General features: G+C 36.3%; 3 protein-coding genes across 3 annotated transcripts; 1 reads left to right on the top strand and 2 right to left on the bottom strand.

Annotated features, from left to right (window-relative positions):
• The first annotated feature begins 85 nt into the window (after positions 1 to 85).
• On the top strand, positions 86 to 7,241 carry LOC106157328 (leukotriene A-4 hydrolase). The gene is made up of 16 exons (XM_013532940.3): positions 86 to 381; positions 558 to 697; positions 1,004 to 1,115; positions 1,661 to 1,729; positions 2,031 to 2,170; positions 2,354 to 2,426; positions 2,607 to 2,747; positions 2,937 to 3,031; positions 3,292 to 3,403; positions 3,708 to 3,852; positions 4,240 to 4,343; positions 4,711 to 4,781; positions 4,926 to 5,076; positions 5,383 to 5,465; positions 5,993 to 6,097; positions 6,358 to 7,241. The coding sequence occupies exons 1-16, from the start codon at positions 100 to 102 to the stop codon at positions 6,494 to 6,496; spliced, it is 1,962 nt and encodes a 653-aa protein (XP_013388394.2). The 5' UTR covers positions 86 to 99; the 3' UTR covers positions 6,497 to 7,241.
• A 744-nt stretch (positions 7,242 to 7,985) lies between these two features.
• Positions 7,986 to 10,078, bottom strand: LOC147761070 (uncharacterized). Its single transcript, XM_087014869.1, has 2 exons — positions 8,946 to 10,078; positions 7,986 to 8,690 (listed from the first exon to the last, which is right to left on the bottom strand). The coding sequence occupies exons 1-2, from the start codon at positions 8,992 to 8,994 to the stop codon at positions 8,203 to 8,205; spliced, it is 537 nt and encodes a 178-aa protein (XP_086870995.1). The 5' UTR covers positions 8,995 to 10,078; the 3' UTR covers positions 7,986 to 8,202.
• Positions 10,079 to 10,219: 141 nt separating this feature from the next.
• LOC106157311 (parvalbumin, muscle) lies at positions 10,220 to 18,851 on the bottom strand. The gene is made up of 4 exons (XM_013532930.2): positions 18,382 to 18,851; positions 13,677 to 13,746; positions 11,681 to 11,884; positions 10,220 to 11,251 (listed from the first exon to the last, which is right to left on the bottom strand). Exons 2-4 carry the CDS (start codon positions 13,700 to 13,702, stop codon positions 11,017 to 11,019), a joined length of 465 nt encoding a protein of 154 aa, XP_013388384.1. The 5' UTR covers positions 13,703 to 13,746; positions 18,382 to 18,851; the 3' UTR covers positions 10,220 to 11,016.
• Positions 18,852 to 18,882: the final 31 nt, after the last annotated feature.

Genomic DNA, 18,882 nt, shown 5'->3' with positions numbered 1-18,882 from the left:
TTTGTAACAAAATTTCAATAAATTGTAATTAAAACACCAATTTATGCCTTTAAAAATGTACATTTTGATTAGGTTTGTTTGGAGAACCAATCATTCACAATGAGTAAAGCACACCGCACAACGGGCTCAGCATATGTAAGTCTTGATCACAACTTTCTCCTCAAATTTTTGTGTCTTTTGTCCCTTTTTCCTGCGATCATGCCTGAACAGCAGATGAAAATAGATCGTCTTAGTCCTGGAGATCCTTCATCGTTCTCTAGGCCGGAGGACTGCGTAGTGGTGCACCTTCATTTAGACTGGGATGTCAACTTTGACAAAAAGCTTCTCACCGGTAGCGTGGAGTTGGACTTAGAGAAGAAGAAAACGGATGTAGACGTAGTGGTGCGTAATATCGTTTGGTGTTAAATTACGTATTAAAATATGAATTGTCTTAAACCATAGCCATGTCTTCTAACCTGTCTAGATATATTCTTCAGTGTTCCTGGATTCACACTCTGAGTTCAATGGCCAAAACGTTTCCTTTTCTCTTAAAGTTTGCATTCATTTCAATCTTCTAGATCCTAGATTCGAAAGACCTGACTATTCACAGAATAACCGATGTGGAAACGGGTCAGGAACTTAAATATAGCCTTGGGAAACCTGTGGGAGCCTTTGGCTCCAAACTAGAGATTCAACTACCTAGGGTCAAAGACAAGAAGTACTGTGCATTTTCTACAGTTGTTTTAATCGTTTTTATTTTATTTTATTTTATTTTATTTTATTTATAAAAGACAAATGTAAAAATATACATTCACCCATTAAATTTAAAGGGAAAATGTTAGCTGGCCAAGATTTTACAGGGAGCATGAGGATAATGTTACAGTGGTATCTTTGATATCTAATGGATTCTAAATTCTCCAAATAATCTCTACTTTAGGTCAAATTTAAGCTTATTTCTTATGAAATGTTAATTTAATGATTGGATTGAAATGATAATTTAGGAATTGAACATCTTGCTCTTCAGATTGAAAATCAAAATAGAGTACGAGTGTTCCCCAGAAGCTTCGGCCCTTCAGTGGCTTACACCTGAGATGACAGCTGGGAAGAAGCACCCGTACCTCTTCAGCCAGTGCCAGGTGGGTATATCCTCTACCTGGGACGCAGATTAATCATGTGCATTTTTTTTTTTTTTTTTTCATTTTTCTCAAAGCACAGAATTGTGTTGTGAATTAGCCAGAGAGAGTTCTGGAAAAATCTAGTGAAAAATCAATCTGTGATCCTTCCTTCTATTGAACAGTAACCCCCACCCCTCTGCAAACAAAAAAAAAAAAAAAAAGAAAGAAAGAAAAGAGAAAAAACATGGCACACAGTTTGGATTCAGACTTTCTCCCAATAAATTGTTTTATTAAACCATTAGTGCACTAGAAATACAAAGAACAGAATTGACAACACTATCTAAGAAACCGTTTAGTCTTATATGTCTTTTATATTCATTACCTATTATGCGATACTTTGTTTATTGATACTCTCAATGTTCCTACAATAATACTTGTTCTTTACATTGAGACAGCACTCAAGTGTAAAAAATGTCAAAGTAATCATCTATAAACAAACTTTGTAAGTCTTGAAAGTATGAATATGGGCATTATCTTATTTATTCTGTCGTATCTGTTACCACTAGGCCATCCATAGTCGTAGCATTGTCCCATGTCAAGACACACCATCTGCCAAGTTTACCTACACAGCTAAGGTGAGGATAAGTTTAGAGACAGAATGATTGAATATAACTTATTAAAATTGTTATATTTTTTGTTTACCTTTCTGGTATCAAGATTTTAGCATAAAACCTATTGCAAATTTAGAATTGATTTTTCAAGGAAGTTTGACACCTGTCCATGTTCCACCAAGTTTACTTTGTCCAAAATTATTGTTAAATTCAGTCATTAACTCATTTTCGACTTATTTCTGCTGGTTGTCTTCTCCATCCTGTATGGCATTTATTTTCTTTATGAAGTGAATGGATATGTTTTAAAGAGTATTATCTCTCATAGGTTACTGCTCCCAAAGATCTGACAGTCTTAATGAGTGCAGTCAGGCAGGAAGGAAGTGGGAAAGGAACTCATGAATTTGTACAGAAGGTCCCCATACCCAGTTATCTCATAGCCATTGTTGTTGGGGCACTGGAGTCAAGGTATTGTACAGTTGTTATTAAATGAAAGGTAGTTATATGGATCTTTAACCATCTGATTTTCTTAACTTTCATGTCCAACCCCACAGAGCAGTAAAAGATATATCTATTATATATTTTTGTTCAGGCTACAGATTATCATCCATAATTGTAACAGCCACTTTATTTTTTTTTCTGTACCTTCAGAAAAATTGGGCCAAGATCTCATGTATGGACAGAAAAAGAGATGATTAAAGAAGCAGAATATGAATTTGCTGAGGTGAGAACAAAATAAAAATGTACAAAACATTTGTAATCTATATTTTTAAAAACGACATTTGGGAAATTTTATTTTTTAATAGACATTCATTTGTATGTTTTCCTGTTAGGAATATATTAAGTAACTAGGCTTAAATTATACACTGAAATACATAAAAATTATGTTGCCTTTTCTGTTCAGACTGAGCAATTCCTAAAGACAGCAGAAAATCTCCTTGGGCCATATGTATGGGGAGTGTATGATCTTCTGGTTTTACCACCATCTTTCCCATATGGAGGCATGGAGAACCCGTGCTTGACTTTTGTCACTCCTACTTTGCTGGTAAGTAAAAGCAGAATAACAACACAGAGGATAAGGACATTGTGACTGGTCTTTTAATTCCTAAGGCTTAGGATGGACTACATCTCTCTCTCTCTCTCTCTCTCTCTCTCTGAATTTATACAGTTTAGCATAAACTATCATCTACTGATTAATAATTTATTAATAATCATTTCATATTTCTATCATCAGGCTGGGGACAGGTCTCTGGCAGATGTGGTGGCACATGAAATCTCCCACAGTTGGACCGGAAACCTGGTGACAAACAAGGACCCTGAGCACTTCTGGTATGTGGCATGCTGGGTAAAATATTGCCTGACACTGTCTAGGAGTGTGTTCACAGAGAATCTATTGACCATGAAGTTTGAACTACCTCTGCAGGGACTCTCACTGAATGCAGTCATATTAAGACTCCTCATCTCGTTTCCAATACACTCTAATCACCAGCTTTTCTGTATTCTACTCACTGCCAGGTTTAGGCATGTTAATCTCACTGTTTTGTATTGTATTATGTTGTATTGTATTGTATTGCTGTTTTTGCCTCCAGGTTAAATGAAGGTCATACAGTGTTTGTAGAGAGGAAGATCACCGGTAGCATGGGTCCACCACACCTGAGGGATTTCAAAATGGATAGTGGATGGGACACATTACGCTATGCAGTGAGTTTTTAGATATTTGTATGCATTCTTGCTCGTACAAGCTTTGTACTATGAGGATTTATGTAGCAAAAGTTTTATTTTTCCCGGAAATGTCAAAATTTTCCATTAATTAAGTATATCATGGCAACTATTAGCACCATCATAAAAAATTATCAAGGGGCAATATATTTAATATATTAGCCTAGGTCATTATACGTGTCAGGTAGTTATTACATTTATGTTTGCAGTCTTTATTTTCACATTTTGAATTAAAAAAAAGACAATATATATCAACTCTGCATCATGTATCACATGCTTTCTCTAGATAGATGTATTTGGAGAGAAGAGTCCTTTAACCCATCTAGTACCTGATCTGACCGGTATTGACCCAGATGACGCCTTCTCGTCAGTCCCATATGAGAAGGGCTCCACACTCCTCTATTACCTAGAGCAGCAACTGGGAGGACCTGGTACCGATGACACTTTATTATTAAATTTTAAATTAGAATTAAAATTTTAATTAAAATTAGTTTTTCAGTAAGTGGAAGATTTTGATTCCTTATCTGTAGGGACATGAAACTTTTTTATTCACTCTCAATTTTTCTTAAAACATTATTATTGACCACAGATATGAAGAAGGCCTTAAAGACTTACATTTTCTGGCAAAGTCATTTTGTAAATTTTCCATGGGCTGCAATAACAGTTTCTTTTTTACAGCATTTTTATGAGGAGATGAGTAATAGTTTACAAATTTACTTCCTTATGAACTCTGTTGCAAGTTATTTATTGCAATTCTCAATACCAATTTTGAGGTTAATTTATATTACTTTAATTATGTTTTTTTTTTTTTTTTTCAGATGTATTTGAGCCATTTCTAAGGAAATACATAGAAAACTTCAAAAACCAGTCCATTACCACAGATGACTGGAAAAAATTCCTGTATAATTATTTCAGTGATAAGGTACTAACATTAATTAAAACATTTTCTTCTCTGTTAAGTAAATTGTGATAGGTACATGCATTTTTGCACCAATTACTCCTTTCATATTCTTCAATTTTGCTACACATTTTTCAACTCACTTAAAATTATGAGTGTAAATTTCATGTTTTATGATGAAGTGTAATAAACGTTTATGTATAAATTAACATGATATTTAAGATGGGGCCCTTTTTCACATTGTTCAGATCAAAGTTTAAAAGCTACTAATTATATGTAAAGAATTGGACTTCAGCCAGAATTTAAACCTTGATTGTAGATTATATATTTTAGAAACATTTGAAATGCATATACTTATATGAAAGCAATTCATTTTTTTTCATAATCACAGGTTGACATTCTTGATGCAGTGGACTGGAAAGCTTGGTTCAACACCCCTGGAATGCCTCCAGTAAAACCAAAGTAAGACAGTATTTATAGCTTTAAAAACCAACTGCTCTATAGTTTTCTTTTACAACCTGTAGACAATATTATATGTATATCATAATGTGTATATTTTATAAATTTCTTAGTATTGGGTTAATATTGTGAAAATCTCGTTTTTAGATACAACCTGAGTTTATTAGAGCCATGTATAAAACTCAGTCAGAGGTGGGCAAAGGCAGAGGATGAAGATGTAGAAAAATTTACTGACGAAGAGTGGAAAAACTTGACTTCAATACAGATTCCAAAGTTTCTCTCCCTGTTGATGAATGAGGTATGAGGTGAATTAGTCTTTTGCAATGTTGCTAATTTATTTATATTCATTTATATCATTTGGGTGTTCAAGTTAATAAGTATACGTAATTATAGATTGGCACAATCTTTCAATGTGCAAAACTAATTATTATGAGACAAAACATTCTGCAGTATACTGTAATAGTGTTTTATATAGAAGCACCTATAGCTTATGATGTGTTTTGTAGATATTCTTTGTTAAGGAGAGCATAATGGACAATCATATGAGAGTTATACTATAGTGACTGTTGATTCATATTTTTTAAAATGAATTGATTTTATGTAGGAACCAATGTCATTGGAGAAGATTGAAAGAATGGCAGTTCTTTATGGCCTTAACAAAGTGAAGAACTCAGAAATAAGGTTTTTGTAAGTGCTTTTTAAATCAATTGAGAAATTATTTGGAAGTTTACAGTGACTGGCATTGTTTTTATGTTAAAAAAAATACAAATTTAATGTGTGGTACTAGACATCTCGTCTGCAGTTAGGTTGAATATGCTACATGTACTGTTATATATCTAACAAGTAAGAAATGTTAAATTTCCCCCCAATTTTTTTTTTTCAAAAACATATTTTGAATCAAACATTCAAACATGTCGGTATTGTTTTGATTTATGTTTATTTTACTGCATGAACTTAAAAAATTCTGAAAGAAGAGATACTGTCAAAAGTGTTTGGTCAAAAAAAATTAAATGAATCTTGGCCTGTTTAGTGACAGATTTGACTGCCCCAAAAAAGTTTGTGTTCACATTTATGTCTGCAGTTAACTGTAGATGACAGCACAGATGACGGATTTCTAGAATTCCTGAACTCTGAACCGATTATATTAAGAATATGTGTGTGAATGCCATTCACTGAAAGATTTTTGCTATACAGTTACTGGTTATTGCATACAGGTGGCTGAGACTGTGTATCAAAGCCAGGTACTTGCCAGCAGTGTCGCGGGCCTTGGAGTTTGTAAATGAGCAAGGAAGAATGAAGTTTGTCAGGCCTATTTACAGGTCAGTTTTTCAGTAGCCTGGAGGATTTTCAAACATTTCAATAAATTAATTGAATATTTTATTTTATTTTAATTATTATCATTATTGTTGATATTATTTTTGCTATTATTATAGATACTAAGAATCTACTTTTCAGCTTCTGTTGAAAAACTATTTTCACCTTAATCTAGATTGCCAAATAATTTTTTTACATGCTCAACAATCATCTAGTTCATTTAAAAGCTACAGCAGTTGCAATCCTGTCCTGTTTCTAATTCCAGGGATCTCTATGGATGGGAAGCAGTACGCAAAGAAACTGTTGCCAACTTCCTCAAACATCGCTCTCAGATGCACAACATTGCCTCCACCATGGTTGGGAAGGACCTTCATATTGCCGACGGAAAGCATGATGAGCTATGACCACTTTCACCAGCATTTAACTCTTCTAACTTTCCTTAAACATTTCTCACTTGAATGAAAACTGTGGAAAATGAATAGAAATAACTGTATTTAGAGAGAATTTTAATTTAAAATTAGACATGTTCCAGTGTATAGAAGAAGTATGTAGAAAAGTGTAATGTGACCTGGATGCATATGTGCACTGGTGCCATGCAAAGGTCTCTAAAACTCTGGGTTCTGATATTGTAAACAAGGCTCTTTTATCAAACTATCGAAAGCATGTGACTACACCTCTTTGGCCATTTTCCCAATTTAATTTTCTTCACAATATTTGGGTCAAAAAGGTGATTTGCTACTACAAGACATTTATTTTTATTTCTTGACTGTTTCATAGGATTTTAGATGTACTAAAACTTTGGGTTACACAATACGCTGAATGTCCCTTGAAGCATTTTGAAAAGTTTATGAGGTTGTGTTTCCTCAGTTTTTTTATGATCTCATGGTATTGTATGTAGTATAGGCCATCTGTCCAATATACAGACTAAGTGACTGTGACTGGTTTTATGGTTATGAGAATTGAATTACTTAATTATTATTTACTGTATAATTATTATTCTATTCCTGATCACTTCAAACAAAATGAAAAGATGCTTAATTGTTAAAACAATCGCTAAGGCTCAATCGCTAAGTATATTATATTGAAGCTATTATAAATGTACTGTGTACATTGTTAGCAACATTTCAATAAATTTTTCAACAAGTTGAACTCATATTTATAATTTCATGTTTTTCACCCTGAGTTTTTGAGGACCCTGAAAACTTCCCTCGCCACATTTAACATGTCTGCCTGAAACTTTTTTTTTTTGTTTTTTTTTATAATTTATGAGTAAAAGTGGTTCTGTTCAGGTTTTGAGAAAAACATGGTGTCAGTCTATTGTTATTCTTCATAATCAAAAGAACTCTAAGGCATTTTTTCTAAGTCGATAAAGTTTTACACATGAAGCTGTCGTTTTTTTCTTAATCAGCCATAAAACCTGTAGACATGCAAATTGTATCAGAATCACTTGTACGATTCACAATTAAATCATGGTCTGTAGTGACTAATTATTTACCATCTGTTTTTCTTATTAAATGATTGAAAATATGATCCGCATTTTTCCTGTCTTGTGATATAATATTTCTACTCATAAAATCATATCTTTAAATGTGTATCTAAGATATGTTTTGGGATCGTTATTGAGTGCTGTATTTAGGGAAATGTGTTTGATCACTTTTATCTGTGCTGTTATAGTGGAATCTATCTTCACAAGTCAGCCACTGTCTGGAATGTGTTTCTTTTGCGTCATCTCAAACGCGATCAGTCAGAAAAATCCGTTGGCACAGATCGAGTTTTTTTCTGTGTAGCCATGTTTGAGGTAAATTTGCATATTGCGAAGCGATGATGACACGTAAATCTAAAACCTGGGATTGACAATGGTATGTTCAAGGAACGCAACACGGGATATAAACAAAATCATTTATTGCCGGCGTTGTGAAAGTTAAAAAGAAATGACTTATGAAAAATATTGGTGCTATATTATTATTATACAACTAGGGTCCACATTTGGAATTGAAAATGAGAAATAAACTGTCCAGGTTAATTATCTTGAAAGTATTTCATATCAACAAGTCATCAATTGCTGTACAAAGCCACATACATAAAAGTCTAATGTGAGGAATGAAGATTCTTAGGGAACTCTCAAGCTGACTCGATAGCGTACCCTGCGAAAATTATTCGCAACTTTTGGCTCCACAAAATCAGTGTTCATTGTTCTGTGCACAGCCTCATACCAAAAGGCCTTGAACTTGTCTGCTGCAAGGAGCAACAGTTCTTTTATTGTACGCGCGTAAAGTTCGCATATTTGCATGACATTACACAGAGCCCGAGCTAAAACAGCGGCTGGGAACTGTGTCTTGCAGTCGAGGGCGGTCTTCTTGCTGGTATCCTTTGTAATCTCGTCCTGCTTGATACCAGTTTTGTTTTCTGCTTCTGTCAACTTGAAGTCAGATGTGGGTGTGGTTTTGGTCATCGCTGGCGGAGGAAGGCTGGTCACATTGGTGGTTTGGTTGAGGGTAGTATTAACGCCCTCACCGCTGAATCGCCCAGCAAACCCTGTTTTTGACTCACCCACGTTGACGGCCTTATCGTTTTCGATGTCTTCATTGTTGAAGACGACTGCAAAAATAAAAATCGTTGAAAAAATTTAATAAAAAAATCTTGACGTCAGTCAGTCTGTTTTATAACGGCATTATGAAGATACTCATGTTACACTTCTTCGAGCGAGACATTGCGAACATAAAGCCCAATTTACCAAAAATAAAAAAGTAGCATTAAATTATTTTCAAATAAAAATGTGTACTCAAAAGTTATTAAAATCATAAAAGTACACCTCATCAGAGTTACTTCATGTATAATATTGACGAAATTTACCTAATCGACATTTCACTGCCGAGTAAAAGGTCCTACCGTCGTTGAACATAGAGTCAATTGGAGTGCTATTGAAAACACTACGGATGAATACACCGTCGTCATTCTTTCTGCAAAACAAAATGAATAAATAATTTAACAACTGTCTTTAAACAAAATTGGATAGAATGAGTAAAGATGATTGAGAGTTTCCCTGTCCTACAGCAGTTAACATCGGATGTTAACTTGATAACTTATCTGACAGTAGGCAATATATTGAACAATGTACAGCAAACGAGCAATCCACCAAATAGACTGTTAATCAAATACACCATCCTCATATTTAGTTTCTGTAATATGCAAATCACTGATATTTCTTACCTAAAATTCTTAAAATCATTTCCTATGATTGCTCCGCATAGTGCGCAAATAAGTAAGCAGCAAAGAAAACTTTGCGAATCCATGATAATACAAGGAACGTGTTACTATGATCACGTTTCACCACTTGTGACGTCATGTGTTCTCAGTAACGTGACGCTCTCAGTAACGTGACGTCAAGGGGAGAGAAACTTTGATTCAAGCGGCTTGCTTTATTTATTTATTTATTTATTTATTTAGTTGGACAAGCGTAGTAGGGGTCTATAGCGATCACCATTTCTGTCGGTGCCTTAGATGCTGCTTATTATTATTATTATTATTATTGTTACAGTTGATTAAAAGGGCTGCCAAACATATTTTGTAGTCATTATAACGTCTAACTAGCCAGTAGACCGGTGCTTAACGCTTCCTTAAACAAAAAACGTGTCAGTTTTTCCTGTTTAAGGTACAGACCGTCCAAAGTTGGGTGTTAATTATAAAGGCCTGCCTAGACTGCAAACTGATGCAGTATTGTTTTCATCTAATGTTTGTTGATGCAGGGAACTTGGAGTTAAAAACGACCCATTCTTTGGTTAAGTAAGCACAGTGGCAGACTTAAGGGAGCGATTTCTGAAAAAAATTACACCAACATTTCCCTTGAAATTAGAATATTGTCTAACTTAATCATAGTTCTAAACCGTACCAAATGGCACCGTTAGCCTAAAATACCAAAAGGTTTCGGGGAAAGCCACGCCAAGGGGAGGGTCGGCTTTGCGTCCGCGGACCCCCCCCCCCCCCCTCCAAATAATAGTGGATCCGCCCCTGATATGTATGCTAGTATTTTTCTCTATATATTTTCTGCTTACTGTCTTAAAATCGGCAAGGATTCTTCTCTACATATTATCTGTCGATCATTATGTCATAACATTAAAAACAGACAATTGGTTTTCTTATTTATTTAAATTAAAAGATACAAAACAAAGAAAACTCTGATAAATTATGACATCAGGTGAAATAAAACCGAATGTGCACCAACTGTATCATTAATTCAATATAACAACCTAAAGTTTAACTAAATACGCACATCCCACTTAGTTTTTAAATGTATTTTATCCATGTGTAATAATACTATTGATTGATTTTCATCTATCATAAGTGATCAGAAGCAACTTCGAATGTAACATATGAACTATCTAAAGACAAAATAAATAAATGAAATACTAAAAAAAGTCTGAATTTATTCAATTTCTCATTTTCAAAATGACAAAGGGGTGGTGTGGTTACAAAATACGCCCTGCAATATCTGTGCGTTTAGTTTATAAAATAAATTCAAAAGAAAAAAATCTCGGTGTCCGCCGTCATTATGTTAAACTATCGCCTCACTCTTGTTGGTGAGAAAAAGAAAAATAATAAAGAGCGAGTAAAAATAAGTTCCTGGGTCATTTACGATTATGTCTTCTTATGTTCAAAACACCGGTGCCATATTGGCCAGGGAAAATGCGTCTCGATGGGGCGTTATATGGCAGTCCAATTAAAGTTTTTAAATACATGAATAATGGTTGTCGTTCTTCTTCAGCAAGCTTTTAAATGGTCAAATATACATAGGCCTTTGGTTTGCATGTAACGAAAAGGCAATCCGGATGAATCCCTATAAACAGTAGGCCTAGCTTGTCTCCCAGAGGCCTTTCCCAATTCGGGTTCTCAAAATGACGACCAAATGTCTTAAATTCCTTAAAAATCAATTTGGTGGCTTGTACAGTTTCAGTTTCGCCATCAAAGATACGAACTCTCCTAGGTCTATGGTGTTGTCTTCTCCTCGCGCAGAGGACGTGATGAAAAAGTCGATCTCTTTGTCCTGCAGGAGACGCCCATTGACTGTCATGGCTGCCAATCCTTTGCGTGCTTCGTTGACATCCAGAGCTCCACTGTCGTCTTCGTCAAGTTCATGAAATTTAGCGACAATTTCCTGCACACTGAAAGAAAAAACGTTTTGCACATATATTTAATTAAATAAGAGACAGTGGTAATTGGAATCTGTGGGTTTACATTTCTCTTGATATCAATGGTAACAGTTCGTGAGGCAGTAATAAAACGTTTGTTCGAGAACGGCCACTTTTTAAATTTCATCATAGAAATACGAAAATAAACGATAAGGTGCAAGGTGAGATCGTGTCATTGCTGTTCGATCTTTATGATATCGCAGTGAAATTCTATTCCAACAGTTAGATCAACATTGTAATATCCAAAAAATGAACACAATCACATGGCACATGTGCCTCTAGAAGCCTTCACACCTAACGCAATATAAGAGCTTCAAATATCCGCTTACTAAGCTAGGCTCTCAAATGCTTTAGAAGATAAATGGAAACAGAATGAATGACACAACTTCCATTTCATGCTACCTGTTGCCCGTCATCATATAAAACTGCTGGAACTCCCAAATGCTCATCACACCATTGCCGTCCTTATCGAAGTTGTTAAAGATGGCCTCTGCCTCATCTGGCTTCAGCTTGAACTCTTTCGTAAGCATTTTCATCGCCTCTGGCCTTTTCAGGTTTCTCATGTTTCCCCTGATGTATTTGTCAAAGATGTCTTCCACTTCTGGCCTACAATTGTTCAAAATATTGCATTTCATTTCTAACTGGACAAAATCAAACACTGAGTGATAAAAACTCGTAAACAATTCAGCGTGAGTCGTGATTACCATAACATAAATAATTAAAAATGTTCTCATTTCAAAAACAAAACTGTTAGTTGGTCTTTTTCCAAAAATATTTTAAGCGTTATTTATTTTTGTTGTAACCTGTAATACAGATAGATCATAGGCTATGACACAAACAAAAAATTGTCAAAATAAACCCTTTGCCAACTGCCACTCCAACTGTTTAATAATACATGTATATCAACGTAATTGTGCAGTGGTTTTCATGGTAATGACAAGTTTAATATATCTTGTATTAATTGTTGACAGTTTTGAAACCACCTGCCATTAAAACAGCAGTAGCTGTAAGTTTAAGAAGCGTCTGCCAAGTTTAGGTGCATCGAGGAGCTCAGCGAGCGCTGCCTGGAATCCAGCAGGTGAAATTGGCAGGTACAGGTACAGGTATACAGAGCCAAAACCCCAATACCATTCCGTTAGCCATACAAAACCTTAGATACAGTTTCAAAATCAACAGCGGTTCCAGTAAGCCACGTGCCCCAATTCCCTGCTTTGTAAATAGTAAAGTCCGAAAATAGTAATGTAAAACTGTAAAACTGCACAGGGACTACAACAAGCAAAACGAGAAGAGGAAAACAAGCAATTTTACCATCTCTTTGTCTTATATATCATGGTAAAAATTCCCCGTATACTTTTTGAATTGAAGAGAGGAAAAAGGACAAAAATAATTATCCTTGTGATCCCATCAGCAAAACCCTGGCTCTGCTGTTGAAATTGGAATCAGGTGGGGGACTAGACAGCAAGCCCAGTAACTATTTGATTCACGTGGCAAATCGTCGGGGGTATAAAACTTATTTTCACAGAACGGAGAAGTTGTATTGTAAAGGTTGAAAGGACCAGGAACCGACATGACCACTTAAGTTCAGAAATAAATCTCAGTGCAAGATGTTCAACCTCAGTTCGACTTAGAGCGTGCAAAACAGTGTGTGTGTGTGTGTGTGTGTGTGTGTGTGTGTGAGTGAGTGTGTGTGTTTGTGTGTGTGTGTATTGATTATTTGATAAAAATATCTATTTGACGCAGATTTAATTATCATTTTGTTACCTAGCACTCGTTTTGTTTTAGGTAGAAAAAATCTAACCATGCGAATTCTGTGCCAGCATGAAAATTTTGCCAAAGAAGTGGCCTTACAATTCCTCATCTTATACTGGTATGTACAGGAGCTGCCTTGGAATGAACAGGGGAAATATTTCCCAGCATATATAAGTAGTTATTTTTCTATTTCTGAATGTATTTTCAGTACAATCCAGGGAAGAAGAATTAGAGCTGGGGCAACTGAGACAGAAGAACTGTAAAGACGCGCAAGCACACACATTCAGACATATTCCAACTTTCTCGCTCACGTTAAGGAATACACACTCATACACACGAGTTCTCACATGCACAAATTGACAGTAACACAGCCATGTATGTTCACGTACGCACGTACACACACGCACCAAATCACTCGCACGCGCTTATGCCTGAGCAAACGCTTCTACACATGCATCAGGACTTCCTTCAACACAGTTGAAGATGCAGCAGCTAATAACAACAATATTAGCTGTATACCGACTGCCGCTTAGTGTGTTTTAATTTGTTTACTATCACTTATACTGTCATTTATCGTACTTCTTTTTTCTTTCTTTTTTGTTTTCAATGTGATCAATTGATGCAGGGTTTTTTAAAGGTGGATACTTACGCGATCTTTCTGTTCTTGCTTGCCATTGTGCTGCTGTCAGATTTCACATATATAAAACCCCTTTGGAGATCTGAAATAGTGTAGAAAATAGAAATATTATCTAATATCCCTCTGTCTTGACGAGGAAACAGAATTAAAAGGATTGGGGGGCGATCTTCATATCTCCATCTCATTAAGCGAAGAATGCCGTTTTGATAACTTATCTTGTGAGATTTTCTCCAAAACCTATCCCATTTAGTCATCATTTATGTTTTCTTTGGAAGAAAGGTGCACGCCTTTATTGGGTTTATCATGGACCTATACCAGTTTATTTTTTATAACTCAAAAGAAACCCACATTATGGCCCATTTACCTTAATGGATCGCCCTGAGGGTGACGTGAACTTACTCTAGTAATGGGGATAAAGAACCAGCTGACATTTCCCCTAGCCTTTTGCAGCGTCTTGTGCCCGGTTACTAGGATTTAATTAGAGCATAAACACCAAAGAACAACTAAGTTGGTATTTCAAGTTAATTTGGGGGCTATATTTGTGGTGGAAGGGCACGATGTCGAACGTATTTAAAGCGGAATTGACGTGCTGTAAACGCACTTTACACACGTCTTTGTAATGTTGATAAATGACTCTCTTCCGTTGCTCCAATTATTTCATATTTTAAACCAACGTAAAAATATTGTAGCATGTACGTATTGTGCATACAGACTCTTCTTCGGCGCGCGAGTGCGCGTGTGTTTGAGGGGCGTTTATGTTTGAGTTTAAACATGTGTCAGGATATGTGCGTGTGAGGATTGGAAATGAGGAAGCCAATGGGGAAAAATGACGCGAAAATGTGACTGATACATGTAGCATGTCCCGTGCTAGTATACATGTAGTAATGAATAGATAAATAGCTTTTTGTCAGTTTAGTGTGGAAAGCCTTAGAAACAAGATCAAAAAAAAAAAAAAAACTACCAAAAACCTACCAAAATACACGACAGAAAGTAGATTGCTTTTTCTGACTAAATGTTACTGCATAATTCTCTTTCCACCCACTACATATGTAAACCAAAACACTGTTTTTGGGCTGTTTAAACGAAGAAAACTACAATTAAGACAAACACTCCGTTATCAACTTTTTCAGTTTAGATGTGCGTACCTTCGGCATGAAAAAAACGCAATCAAGGAAGCGGGCAATATTCAAAAGTATATTGATGTTTATTATTTTGTAAATGAAGCTGTATATCAAAAAATAAAGCAATTAGCCCACATTACAGACACTGTCCACGCAGAGAGAGAGAGAGAGAGGTATTTTCATCAACCAACGCTCACAATCTCGCTAATCGAATCTGCAACCTTATTTCTGTTCCATCATTTTTCACCTGCCAACTGACAACTGCGGCGAGCCTTATTAAACCCGTCAAACCGCACGTGAGACCCTCGGCCACAGGAGCCCCGGACTAGCAGGGTTTAACCCGCATTCGACCGCCGACGAAAAGGCCGAAATTAAACAAAACTTGCATCTGTGTAAATAGCACAACCTGCGCTCGGCCAGCTTGCACAGAGAAGACTTCAGACGGAAACAGGTGAAACTAAATACCAGGTTAATTAGTGGGTTGATGTGATGAAGAAGGACGGGATGAGCAACCTGCAGGGTGAATATCAAGATCTGTACACAGATTCACACCTGCGCGGTTAATTTTTAGATTAAGTGGATCAGGGTGTGGTTCATATTTTGCCACATTTATTTACGAATCTATAGGTATTTCCTTTTTTTCAAAATAAAAAAACGTTTTCCGATTATTACATCGGTGGTATTTTCCAATTATTATCTGATGGCATTTTCAAAATAACAAAGTGTTCAATGAAGTATTAATTGTTATTATCATAATCATGGTCCTAGACAGACACCCTGAAGTTAAGATCCTGTCGGAGTGATCCTGGTCTTAGACAGACACCCTGAGGTTCAGAACCTACAGCCACTGACAACGTGCATACATGTATTATACAAATGCATTGCTTTTCACTTACATCAGTACACACTGCTAGTATCTTACTTATAGACTGAGACAATGAACATGTGAAATAAAAGTGGTATACTTCTTACTGATACACAGGTTTTTTTCCTTATGCTGGTGTTACCATTACTCACTTAAGAGACACATATGGATTGCGGCACAGTTGCCATTTCTAACCTTACATTAAAAGACTGCCTTAAAAACAAAACAAAACTGAGAAACCTGTTAGCGTGGGGGTGTGGGTGGGTGGGTGGGTGGGAATGGTAGTTTGGAGGGTTCGACAGAACCGCGCTAGCGCTTTTGGTCGGAAAATACCCGATCTGAATTACAATTCGATCTAGATGCCATGGAATTTTTTTCAAGTTGGGTCATCTAAGGCGGTAAAATAGGTTCACGTTTTTAGAAAAAAGACCCCCGTTTGCCATTGCTGACTACAGACCTGCCAGAAATATGATAAGCTCTTCAACTGAACTTTTCATAACTACATTATAATGCAGTGTGTAGGTTAAGAAGGCACCGGCTGGCAAGCACTTTAAAATCTCTAGAGAACTCGGGATCTTCTTCTAAATCAAAAGAAATGTCTTCTAAACGAAATGAAGATCGTCTATCACTTAATTTTGTGTTATATGGGTGTACTCTGATAGTAAAGGGCAAACGTATCTTAAGTGGGCCCGGGCATACTATTAAGAAAGAAAAACGTTATCAGCAAATGCGGTCAGCGCCTTAATGGGAACATTTGTCTCACGGAGATACTTGTGAGAATTTTGAAGGCACCATTGACAACTGCTTATCTTCGCCCTCTACTTCTCACCTGGAGCACCTAAATCATGGTCGACATGGCTGTTGAGTTTACAATTTTGCAGGCAGAAATGTTCTAGAATTCTAAAGGTGTGTGTGTTGGGTACCACTCCGTGTTGTGTAGGCTTTCTGAGAGTGGGCAAAACGTACTCAGAATAAGCGGACGTCGCCTTAAGGGGAATATCAGATTCAAAGAGATATTTGCGGGGGATGCTTGTGAAAACATTTAAGCCATCATCAAAAACCACAGTGTATTTAAGTAATTTGAGTTTAAGATTTTGCTGTAAGAAATGTATTGGGCATACGCCCCTGTTGTGTATAGGCATGTAAGAGTAGAAATAGAATATATACTGACAGCGCCTTATCAGGAATATCAGTTTGGCAGAGATTTCTGTGGGGGATAATTATGTTGTGGAAAACATTTGGTCATCATCAAAAACCATAGCTACCTTCAACTCTTTATGTTTTTCTAGGTAAAAAGCAAACCTTGACCCAAATCACTGTGAGAAGAAAAAAAACTATTACCATGAAGATGTGTGGTCCGCACCAAACGTAAACATATATATCTTGGGACGGAAATGCCGATATAACTTCTGGTTTTTCAATCCCGGTGCTCTTAAGGGTCGTAGCTTCACTTTTTCACTGCCCAAATATTTGGCACAAAAATATCAGCGCTTTTATGGGTCCGTTCACAATGAAACTATCGTAATAGGTAGTTCAAACAAACTTCGAGGTGACAATCGCTGAATGGAAACTGATTAATACGCCTCCTCCTGGTGTTGAGTAGAATATATATATACATCAAAGCCGGTACAATTATACGAGTACACTGTTAATCTGTTTATCTGGTTGCATGAAGCGAGAGACCCCAAGGAGTTAGTTTAATTCATTGTGAATGCGCCTAATGGTAGTCTGTACGGAGAAAATATATACGTGGTCAGCGTCTCAATATGAACATGTGTTTTACAGATAAACATGAAACCACCATTGAAAATACATGGTCAATCCTGATGCAATTAACAGTCTAAACTCTACCGCCCCATTTCTTTCTTACAATATTTAAATCATATACTATATGGCAATTAAACCCATGATTTAGTTGGCAGAACACGGAAATTCACCCATCTCGGACCTGGCCTTTTCCTCTACACATTTAATTGGTTTTACCGAAACTTGGAGAATCTTACAAACATCAAATACACCAACTTTCTCGGTTGCACTACGCGAGGTTGAAGCAGCTCGTACATAAAGTTTATGTTGGCAGGAACATCCACATCATTACAGACGTAACTCTGAAACTTGCAAACACCATTTGGTGTAGAAACTGCATGTGTGTTATTTGAATTTTGATTTCTACAATAAAAACTTATTTCTGATTCTGTTGATTTCTGTTTTTTTTTTTTTTTTTTAATAAAGTTCGTTATGATCGTACACGAACGTTTTGATACCATATGCAGTTTGGTTAATAGATACACAGATAAGGAAGAATTGACAACGCAACATATCATGATTTGAGTACTCTCAAGATATGACAACACAAAGTGGCACCGGTGTAATGAATCGCATTACCCTACTACCTGGAGTGTGTGTTCATCTTTCATTTAAACGGAACCTCATTATCAATTTGCCATAATACTGTAGAATTTACCAAAGTATGCTTCTCATTTACAAAGTTAGATCTGAAGTTTTAACATTGTATAACAGTTTGCGAGAGAGTATCTTATTTAGGGTCTAACTTTGATATTCTACATACCTTGATTCACATTCAGAAGTATAAAAGCGTCCAAAATCGAAATTGCAACGCTCAGCCAAACTCTGTTGGAACCCGTCTGTTGATATGAAAGTAAGCCTTAGTCTAAACAATGTCCGTTGTATCTAAACCTGAACATCTACACTCGGATTAGATGCACCTTACCTTTCTAAATTTCTGCACCTCCGTTTCCTTAATTCTCTCAGACTACCAAACAGAATTCCAACAATTTCCCTAAATGTTGACAGAAAACTTTTTTAAAGATTCGTCTCGTCTGGATCGCAGTGTAGCTAAATCCCAGCCGAGCGGAATGTGGCTTCTTAATCTAGTGCGCAAGGTAAATATGAAAGCGCAGTTTTCCTGATGTATCTACGTATATTTTCACAGCAACTAACCAGTACCCCCTAGAGCTTTCTACTGCATTACTGAGGAGAGGCGAGTCCAGCTCAGTTGTGGCGATGCTCAGAGTGACGTCATCGAATCATCCAATTCGGCAAATACAAGAACGGCTTCCGCTTCTATTCCAATAAAATATGATGACTCGCTGTTAGGTATAAAATGTTCTGTTTCTTTTTCCCAGTCGCCAATTCTCTCCGATTATCATTATCCGAAAAAGTCTAAATTTTGGTTTTTAATCGTGTCTAAAGGATTAGTTCTTGGATGTAC

Source organism: Lingula anatina, chromosome 6 (genome assembly GCF_051362555.1).
Source record: "Lingula anatina isolate TDL-2025a chromosome 6, LinAna3.0, whole genome shotgun sequence".
Classification (NCBI taxonomy): domain Eukaryota; kingdom Metazoa; phylum Brachiopoda; class Lingulata; order Lingulida; family Lingulidae; genus Lingula; species Lingula anatina.
The sequence above is the reverse complement of the archived record's forward strand: the minus strand, read 5'-3'. Positions and strand labels throughout refer to the sequence as shown.

What these genes read in the sequence shown, in the direction of transcription:
- LOC106157328 (XM_013532940.3), top strand. Translation starts at nt 100, where the DNA reads ATGAGTAAAGCACACCGCACAACGGGCTCAGCATATGTAAGTCTTGAT. An exon ending in ACCTCTTCAGCCAGTGCCAG is followed by an intron (nt 1,116 to 1,660) that starts GTGGGTATATCC and finishes TGTTACCACTAG; the next exon opens with GCCATCCATAGTCGTAGCAT. An exon ending in ATGCCTCCAGTAAAACCAAA is followed by an intron (nt 4,782 to 4,925) that starts GTAAGACAGTAT and finishes TCTCGTTTTTAG; the next exon opens with ATACAACCTGAGTTTATTAG.
- LOC147761070 (XM_087014869.1), bottom strand. Translation starts at nt 8,994, where the DNA reads ATGTTCAACGACGGTAGGACCTTTTACTCGGCAGTGAAATGTCGATTA. An exon ending in GGCAGTGAAATGTCGATTAG is followed by an intron (nt 8,691 to 8,945) that starts GTAAATTTCGTC and finishes TTATTTTTGCAG; the next exon opens with TCGTCTTCAACAATGAAGAC.
- LOC106157311 (XM_013532930.2), bottom strand. Translation starts at nt 13,702, where the DNA reads ATGGCAAGCAAGAACAGAAAGATCGC. An exon ending in AGCAAGAACAGAAAGATCGC is followed by an intron (nt 11,885 to 13,676) that starts GTAAGTATCCAC and finishes GAACAATTGTAG; the next exon opens with GCCAGAAGTGGAAGACATCT. An exon ending in TATATGATGACGGGCAACAG is followed by an intron (nt 11,252 to 11,680) that starts GTAGCATGAAAT and finishes TTTTTCTTTCAG; the next exon opens with TGTGCAGGAAATTGTCGCTA.